Source organism: Dama dama, chromosome 1, assembly GCF_033118175.1.
Source record: "Dama dama isolate Ldn47 chromosome 1, ASM3311817v1, whole genome shotgun sequence".
Classification (NCBI taxonomy): domain Eukaryota; kingdom Metazoa; phylum Chordata; class Mammalia; order Artiodactyla; family Cervidae; genus Dama; species Dama dama.
This window is the reverse complement of record NC_083681.1, coordinates 77,686,589-77,696,633: the sequence shown is the minus strand read 5'-3', so window position 1 is coordinate 77,696,633 and position 10,045 is coordinate 77,686,589. Positions and strand designations below refer to the sequence as shown.

At 37.3% G+C, this 10,045-nt stretch overlaps 1 protein-coding gene across 1 annotated transcript; it reads left to right on the top strand.

Moving 5' to 3' along the window:
• The first annotated feature begins 7,148 nt into the window (after nucleotides 1-7,148).
• LOC133055895 (olfactory receptor 4A47-like) lies at nucleotides 7,149-8,078 on the top strand. The gene has a single exon (XM_061140984.1). It carries the CDS (start codon nucleotides 7,149-7,151, stop codon nucleotides 8,076-8,078), a length of 930 nt encoding a protein of 309 aa, XP_060996967.1.
• The last annotated feature ends 1,967 nt before the right edge of the window (nucleotides 8,079-10,045 follow it).

Here is a 10,045-nt window from a genome sequence, read left to right as displayed (position 1 = left end):
ATCAGCTGACCAAAAAAAAAAAAAAAAAATTGTTGCTTTGAAGTGTCATCTTCTCTTACTCTGGACAACAACAATGAACCATTTCTCCATCAAATGGTGACCTGCGACAAAAAGTGAATTTTATATGACAACTGGCAACAACCAGCTCAGTGGCTGGACTCAAGAGAAGCTCCAAAGCACTTCCCAAAGCCAAACTTGCACCAAAAAAAATAAAGGTCATGGTCACTGTTTGTTGGTCTGCTTCTGCTCTGATCCACTACAGCTTTCTGAATCCTGGTGAAATCATTACATCTGAGAAGTATGCTCAGCAAATCAATGAAGTGAAGTGAAATGAAATGAAAATCACTCAGCTCTGCCCGACTCTTTGTGATCCCAAGGCATGTAGCCTGCCAGGCTCCCCTGTCCATGGGATTCTCTAGGCAAGAATATTGGAATGGGTTGCTATTCCCTTCTCCAGCGGATCTTCCCAACCCAGGGATAGAACCTGGGTCTTCTGCATCGCAGGCAGATTCTTTACTGTCTGAGCCACTAGAGAAGTCCCAGCAAATCAATGGGATGCACCAAAACTGCAATGCTTGCAGCCGGTATTGATTAAGAGAAGGGGCCCAGTTCTTCTCCAGGATAATGACTGAGTGCACCCCACACATACAATTTTTCTTTTTTTTTCCCAATAATTTTTTTTATTTTTATTTTTTTAATTTATTTTTATTAGTTGGAGGCTAATTACTTTACAATATTGTAGTGGTTTTTGCCATACATTGGCATGAATCAGCCATGGATTTCATGTGTTCCCCATCCTGAACCCCCTCACACCTTCCTCCCCATCCCATCTCTCTGGGTCATCCACAATTTTTCAAAAGTTGAATGAATTGGTCTAAGTTTTACCTCATCTGCTATATTCAGCCTGACCTCTTGCCAACTGACTACCACTTCCTCAAGCATATCCCTTCAACGACTTTTGCAGGGAAAACACTTCCACAACCAGTAGGAGGCAGAAAATGCTTTCCAAGAGTTTGTGGAATCCCCAAGCCTGGATTTTTACATACAGGAATAAACAAATGTATTTCTCATTGGCAAAAATGTGTTGATTGCAGTGATCCTATTTTGAGTAATAAAGATGTTTGAGCCTACTTATTAATATGTTGATTTAATAGTCACAGTCTGCAACCGCAGTCGCGTTTGCATCCATCTGCTTTTTCTATGACTCATTACAATTTCTATTTAAGATATCACTGATCCATGTAGCATAAATTCTTCCCTGTCACTTTGAGGGCAAACCCACCCCACTCAGAGTTTCATCAGTGACTTTGGTACCTCTGTTTGCAAGGTGGAGTTTAAGTCTAATCTGTAGTGCAAATTCTCAGTGCTTTGTAGGCAAGGAAGTTTCTTGTTGTAAAATCTCATCTTTCCTCTGCAAAATCAGACAATCTGAAGTGGTCCAGAGGAGAACAAAATGCTTCAAAAGTGCTTGCCAACTTGCTTCTAAAATCTGAGTTTGAAACTCCAAAGTAAAGAGTTTGGGTTTTTGTTCCTTCTTTCTCCTTCTTTCTTTCTTCTTCTTCTTTTTTCTTTTTTTTTTTGTCTACTTTCTTTATTGATTCATCCTGGGAACTTAAACAATGCCTGGCCCACAGAAGGTACTCAATATTTGTTGAATTGATTAGATAAAACTTTGGAATTAGCATATACAGACTACTATGTTTAAAACTGATATCCAACAAGGACCTACTGTATACCACAGGAAGCTCTGCTCAACATCCTGTAGTAACCGAAGTGGGAAAAGACTTTGAAAAAGGATGGATGCATAATACGTATACCTGATTCACCTTGCTGCACATCTGAACTAACACCTTGTTAATCAACTCTATTCCAGTACAAAATGAATATTAAAAATAGAGATTTTAATTTAGCAGTTTTGCTATTGATGGACATATTTACCTACTAGAAAGTTTACCTTGGTTTATTTGAAGCCAACGATCTTTGCACATACTTTGGGCTATTGTGCTATAGTTTATGTTCACATCATACACCAGCTAATGAGGTCACCTTAGTTCTTATATTTACTTTAAAAATTGTGGTAAAATATGCATAACAAAATTTACAATTTTGGCCATTTTAAAGTAGCACTAAGTTAATTCACATTGTTATGCAAACATTGCCACCATCCATCTCCAAAACTTTTTCAACTTTCCAAACTGAAATTCCACAGCCATTAAACAAAATTCTTCACTTTCGCTCCCTGAGCCCTGGGCAGGGAAACCACCATTCTATTTTCTGCCTATGAATTTGACTAAGTGCCTCATGTAAGTGGAATCATAACATTTTTGTTTTTAGGTGATTGCCTTTTAATCACTTATTATCATTTCTTTTCTCCATAAAATGCTTGGGACCCTTGTTGAAAATTACCTAAACACATATAGGAAGATTTATTTCTAGACTATCTGTTTTACCCCATTAGTCCATCGGCCATCTTTATTGGACATCCATCTTTGTTGGGGCTGTGATTACCATAGATTTGCACAGTATATAACCAGGAGGTATGAGACTCCCAACCTTCTTCTTTTCTAGATTGACTTGACAATTTGGAGTCCTTGAGATTCCATATGAATTTTAGCATGGATTTTTCTGTTTCTGCAAAAGATGATTTTGTGGTTATGATAGGAATTGCACTGAATCATGAGGTATTATTAAGTAATGCTCAAAATACTCCAAGCCAGGCTTCAGCAATATGTGAACTGTGAACTTCCAGATGTTCAAGTTGGTTTTAGAAAAAGCAGAGGAACCAGAGATCAAATTGCCAACATCTGCTGGATCATCGAAAAAGCAAGAGTGTTTCAGAAAACCATCTATTTCTGCTTTATTGACTATGCCAAGGCCTTTCACTGTATGGATCACAATTAACTGTGGAAAATTCTAAAGAGATGGGAATACCAGACCACCTGACCTGCCTTTTGAGAAACCTGTATGCAGGTCAGGAAGCAACACTTAGAACCGGACATGGAACAACAGACTGGTTCCAAATAGGAAAAGGAGTATGTCAAGGCTGTATATTGTCACCCTGCTGATTTAACTTATATGCAGAGTACATCATGAGAAATGCTGGGCTGGAAGAAGCACAAGCTGGAATCAAGATTGCTGGGAGAAATATCAGTAACTTCAGATATGCAGATGACACCACCCTATGGCAGAAAGTGAAGAAGAACTCAAGAGCCTCTTGATGAAAGTGAAAGAGAAGAGTGAAAAAGTTGGCTTAAAGCTCAACATTTAGAAAACTAAGATCATGGCATCCGGTCCCATCACTTCATGGCAAATAGTTGGGGAAACAGTGGAAATAGTGGCTGACTTTATTTTTGGGGGCTCCAAAACCACTGCAGATGGTGATTGCAGCCATGAAATTAAAAGACGCTTACTCCTTGAAAGGAAAGTTATGACCAACCTAGATAGCATATTAAAAAGCAGAGACGTTACTTTGTCCACAAAGGTCCGTCTAGTCAAGGCTATGGTTTTTCCAGTGGTCATGTATGGATGTGAGCGTTGGACTGTAAAGAAAGCTAAGTGCAGAAGAACTGATGCTTTTGAACTGTGGTGTTAGAAAAGACTCTTGAGAGTCCCTTGGACTGCAAGGAGATCCAACCAGTCCATTCTTAAGGAGATCAGTCCTGGGTGTTCACTGGAAGGACTGATGTTGAAGCTGAAATTACAATACTTTGGCCACCTGTTGTGAAAAGGTGACTCATTTGAGAAGACCCTGATGCTGGGAAAGATTGAGGGCAGGAGGAGAAGGGATGGCAGAGGATGAGGTGGTTGGATGGCATCACCAATGCAATGGACATGGGTTTGGGTAGACTCTGGCAGTTGGTGATGGACAGGGTGGCCTGGCATGCTGTGGTTCATGGGGTCGCAAAGAGTTGGACACGACTGAGCAACTGAACTGAACTGAACTGTTGCATAGTCCAGCTTATAAACGTCTTCTCATATATGTGTGTGTGTTCTATATATCTCTCAGCAACATTTTGTAGTTTTCACAGTGTAAGACTTTATTTTATTCTTTTTTGATACTTTTGTAAGTGGAATTATTTTCTTAAAATCTCCTTGAGTTGTCCATGATCAGACAGAAATTCAATTTTCATTTCATAGAAATCTCTCAACAAGTTGGAAATAGAAAGTACCTTGACATAATAAAGTCCATATATGACAGATCCACAGCTAATACCTTCCTCTACATGAAAGGTTGAAAGGTTTTCCATTAAAATCTGGAATAAGACAAGGGGGCATATATTCTCTGGTCCTTCTTAACATAGTACTGCCATAAAAATTCCTGTGAAAATTTTAGAGTTTTCTAAGTATAGCTCCTGTTTTCTCTGAAGTGAGATAGTTTTATTCATTAATTTTATTTAGTTTTAGTTTCTGTAACAGTGCTTCTGATGGTAGCCAGTTGCTATCCTTTCAGTTTCAATATCCTTAAACATCACCTTTGAAGAAAAGTCATCTCTACATTTTCCACAGTAGAACTCTACCTCTTATCTTTTTGTCAGTATTCTATTTCTTATAAGCAGTGAATAAGACTGAAGCTACTTTGTTAAGTTCTCATTCTTTGTTGTTTGACTCTAAGAAAGAAGATCCATGCAGGAAAAAGCCTTTCACATGATTTTCCCCCAGGTTTCATTAATCTCTGTGTCCTCACTCATAGGACAGTTGCTGATATGACAGAGGTGCCTTGACTTTTAAAAAAATGGTAATAATTGGATAAATAGCTATTATATCTAATATGTTGATACATTAAATTGTGCTTTTTGATATAATTTTCATATATCTAACCAAATTAAGGTAATCAAATTGAGTACTAAACAAAAGTAAAGAAAATCTTGTGATGGCAGGTGGGGAAAGAAATAACAAGTTCACTGGGACAAATTTTTGATTATTTTTGATTGACTTTAGCCTCATAAAGATTCTAAAGCTGCCTTCTTTTGGGTATTGCACTTTTCTGATATTATTAATGTGACTTTGCCTATTAATATATTTACATATAGATTTTTATTTTTAAAACTCTGGGTGAAATCCCAGTGAATTAATTAAACAAGAATCAATCTTGGACACATTCCAATTCTAAGGCTCAGTGATAATTGCAGCTGAAAGGGATGAAATATCCTGTGATCTTCCCCGCGAACAGGAAGAAGATGTTATCCACTTAGTAACTGGAATCAATTTTTCAGGTGGTCCTTTTATAGATTTAAAGCATGACAAAAAAAAAATATATATATATATATGAGAATGTCTTTCAAAATCTCAGTCAACGAGTCTGGTCATGTTAATATGACAGAATGAAAAGGGCTAAACAGTAAACATTATTTTTCTTGTTTCAACAACTTGTTTCAACAACTAACTTCAGTTAGTAGGAAAGATGTTACTTGTGAAAAACTTCCCTGCCAAATAACTAGGTGATTTATTCTATGTACATGTAAGATTTGCTGGTCATTTTGATAAATTTCCTAATGTGGTAAACTTGTTTTTCTAGGTGTGCACCATGGAATTCCTTTGGAAAAATCAACACAGGGCATAAAAATGTGCCTCTGAATAATCAGAAGACTCCATGGAGGAAATGGACAGATAGTTAAATGAAATAAAATGCATCCTCAAGTAATAAGGTGGCCTTTTGTCCTCTGTTGTCAAATTGGATGAAAAATTATTTCAAGTGTTTATGTGTAACTTAAAATCACCCTTAGATTCTGAACAAGCCTTCACAAGGTAAGATTAGCAGTAAATAGTGGGAACCAGGCTCATAATTGGGGACTGTCTTTATTATGTAAGAAATTTAATTAATTTGAAATCAATAAAACTTAGATTCAGTTCAAGGTATGTCCCTTAGAAATGTATGATTTTGGGAAAATGAATGAGATCTTCTAGCATTAGTTTCTTCAATTATAAAATGAGGATTACAGTTCTTGTTACTGTCAATATTAAACAGTAAACTGTGAGTGTATGATTAGAATATACTCTAGGATTTTTGAGCAGTAGAGTAATGTCATTTGGGCTGCTTCAGGAGAACTGATTCTTGGAGGCTAGAATAAACATGGAGAGATTTGATAAGAGCCTATTGCAGTGGACCAGGAAGAAATTAAGAAGTACAGAATGATCAACTTTGTCATATATTTTCATAGTAGAGTGAATAGGATTTATTAAAGTTTTATGAGAGTAACAAATGAAGAGTACAGCAATTTTTTGTCTGAACAACAAGATGGAAAAAACATTTAATGAGATAAATAGGGAACACCTCTTTAAATTTTGTATAGAAAATGCTTATGTTTATTATGGACATTTAAAAAGTTTTTAAATACTAAATTGCCATTCACTTGGATGTCAAAATTAGAGATGTTACATATCCAAGTTTGCAAATTAAGAGGAGAGGTAGGGGCTGGAGACACAAAATTACTGCTGTAGCATTTAATTGTCAGGAAAAGGGAAATATCCATCTAAAAACCTAAGTGGGGAATACATGTAAATCCATGGCTGATTCATGTCAATGTATGACAAAAACCACTACAATATTGTAAAGTAATTAGCCTCCAATTAGTAAAAATAAATGGAAGAAAAAAAAAAACCTAAGAAGTGTTAGTGAGGTCTGAGACAATTCAGGGCAGGGAACTTCCATTCACAGTTTGATCTACCCACATTGATTATGTAAACTACCTCAAGTGGGCCTCAAGTATTAGACTTTTGTGGCTTATAAATGTTGGACTGTTTGGATTTCTCTTCCTTATTTTTTTTTTCTTTTTATCCTTTCAATTCTTTTTTACACTCAGCTGAAGCTTGGCTTCCTCTGGAAAGTCTTCTGTCACACTTATTTGATATCTCCTGCACTATGACTCAGCACTGAATATTCATTTAATGGCACTAATAGCATGGGTCTGGAGTTGGTTGACTTCTCCTTATGTGTCATAGCACTGAGGGAAGGAAACTCTGCCTTCTTCAACTTGATAATAAAAATGTCCATGATGCATTGGACACAAATAGTTGTTCTATACTCATTCTTCCAAGTGAAAAAAAAAAAAAAAACTCATACATTTGAGCATTTTCCCCCTTTGACTTTCCCTCCTTGTTTTGCAGGTAAGTTGCTTCTACTGTATGAAGTCAGCTCCTGTTCAGATTAGATGGAATCAAGAAACAATGTAACCTACTTTGTTCTCCTAGGACTCACACAGAATCCAAAGGAGGGGAAAGTACTTTTGTTTATGTTCCTGTTTGTCTACATTTTGACTGTGGTGGGCAATTTTCTAATTATAGTCACTATAACTGTCAGTAAGACCCTGAACTCACCGATGTACTTTTTTCTTGCTTGCTTATCATTTATGGATATTGCTTATTCCTCTTCTATCACCCCCAGATTGATCTCAGACTTGTTCTTTGGAGAAAAAACCATAACCTTTAAATCCTGTATGACTCAGTTGTTTACAGAGCACCTTTTTTCTGGAGCAGGGGTCTTCCTTCTGCTGGTGATGGCCTATGACCGCTATGTGGCCATCTGTAAGCCCTTGCATTATCTGGTGATCATGAGGCAGAGGGTGTGTGTTTTACTGCTGGTGGTGTCCTGGGCTGGAGGTTTCTTGCACTCAGTAATTCAACTTAGTACTATTTATGGGCTCCCTTTCTGTGGTCCCAATGTCATTGATCACTTTCTCTGTGACATGTACCCTTTATTGGAACTCGTCTGTGCTGACACCTATATCATTGGCGTCTTAGTTGTGGTCAATGGAGGACTGATCTGCACTATTGTGTTTCTGCTCTTACTCGTCTCCTACGGAGTCATCCTACACTCTCTGAAGAACCTGAGTCAGGAAGGGAGGCAGAAAGCCCTCCAGACCTGTGGTTCCCACATCACTGTGGTTGTCTGCTTCTTTGTTCCCTGTATTTTCATATATGTAAGACCTGCTAAGACCTTCTACACTGATAAATCATTGAGCGTGTTCTATACAGTTATAACCCCCATGCTGAACCCACTAATCTACAGTCTGAGAAATTCTGAGTTAACTTATGCTATGAAGAAGCTCTGGAAAAGAAGCCTCATATCCCATATTAAATAAATGCATCACCCATCATGAAGGGAGTCATTTGACATCAAGGTTCATTTTCTTAGAATGCAGAAGTCATTTTAAAATTTGTTTTGATTTCTCTTTCTTCAAAGAGTTTATGGTAATTATAATTAAAGATGACAATTATACAACCAGGGTATAAAAACAGTTTACCTACCTACTAGAATTAATTATCTTGTTTATCAGTGTACCTAGAATGGTGTAATGCCTACATAGCAAGAAATTAATATGTAATGAATTAGCGTGTTAATTGTTATATAGTTATATTGATTTTTCACCAACTTATGCATTTATATTGTTTATTCTTTTTCAGAGACAGTGTAATTTTTATTTAGCATCTTGTCATTTAAGTTAACATTTTTACTCATACAGTTTAAAATACATAATTATATATGGCTTGCCTTTACTGTATTTCATCACATTATACAACACTTTTGCACTTTTAGTGTTTACAATGAAACTGAAGTAAAATAGATAGTAATAAATAGTATAAGTGAAAACTGAATGCTACGAAAGTGTAGTTGCTCAGTATAGTTTGACTGTTTGCAACCCCATGGACTAGTCCACCAGGCTCTTCTGTCCATTGAATTCTATAGGCAAGAATACTGGAGTGGATTACCATTCCCCTTTCCAGGGGATCTTCCCAACCCAGGGATGGGACCTGGGTCTCCCATATTACAGGCAGTTTCTTTACCATCTGAGCCACAAGGAAATTCAAACAATATGAGGTGAAATGTAAAATGAATTTTCTATTTTTCTCTCAGCTTCTTCCAGTCCTCATTCTCAGAGGTTGACCCTACATTTGTTTCTTAATTTTCATCTAGTAGTAATCTTTGCAGATTCAGGTGTATTTTCTATATGTGTATGTATTTGTTTCTTTCTATATATGTATCACTTGCATTTGCTATGCAATATCTTAAAGATATTTCCATACCAGCCCATATGTATTTTGTAAATTTTCTCATTTTGCAAAACACTCTTCATAAATTTATATCAAAATTAATCTGTCTATTTCTTTCATGAGATTCCCAAACTTTCCTATGACAGTTATATTTCCAATAAGTGTATGTTTTTGAATATGTGCAAATATAAGTTCCTAGGTGTAGAATTGCTGATATTACATTTGATTCAATAGTCAAGTAGTGTATGCATTTAAAATGTGGATATTGATATTTGTTGCTGAACTATCATTCTCTGTTTAAAAATTAATTTTTAATTGGAGGAAAATGCTGTACAATGTTGTTTTGGTTTCTGCCATACAACAGCCCAAATCAGTCATAATTATACATATGTCACCTTGCCTCTTGGCTCAGTCAGTGAAGAATCTGCCTGCAATGCAGGATACCCGGGTTTGATTCCTGGGTTGGGAAGATCCCCTGGAGAAGGAAATGGCAACCCACTCCAGAATTCTTGCCTGGAGAGTCCCATGGACAGAGGAGCCTGACGGCTACAGACCTTGGGGTCGCAAGAGTCAGACACGACTGAGTGACTGAACCAGCACCACCTCCATCTTCAGCCTCCCTCTCCTTCCCCGACTCCACTCCTGCAGGTCACAGACTGCCAAGCTGGGCTCCCTGTGTTATATAGCAACTTCTCAGTTATCTGTTTTACACAAGCTAGCGGATATATGTCGTTGCTACTTTCTCTGTTTTCCCCACTCTTTCCTCCTCCTGCTGCATCCACGAGTCCCGTCTCTATTTCTGCATCTCCATTTCTTTCCTGCAAATAGGTTCATCAACACCATTTTACTAGATCCCATACAGATACGTTAATATACTATATTTGTTTCTCCCTTTCTGACTTACTTCACTTCAAACTATTGCCCTTGAGGTTGTACTAACAGCTACTGTGTCTGTGCTTAGCTGCTCAGCTGTGTCCGACTCTTTGTGACTCCATGGGCTGTAGCCTGCCAGGCTTGCCAGGCTTCTCTGTTCCTGGGATTTTTCAGGCAAGAATAC

Excerpts from the sequence above, each read along its gene's own strand:
- LOC133055895 (XM_061140984.1), top strand. The coding sequence starts at position 7,149 with ATGGAATCAAGAAACAATGTAACCTACTTTGTTCTCCTAGGACTCACA.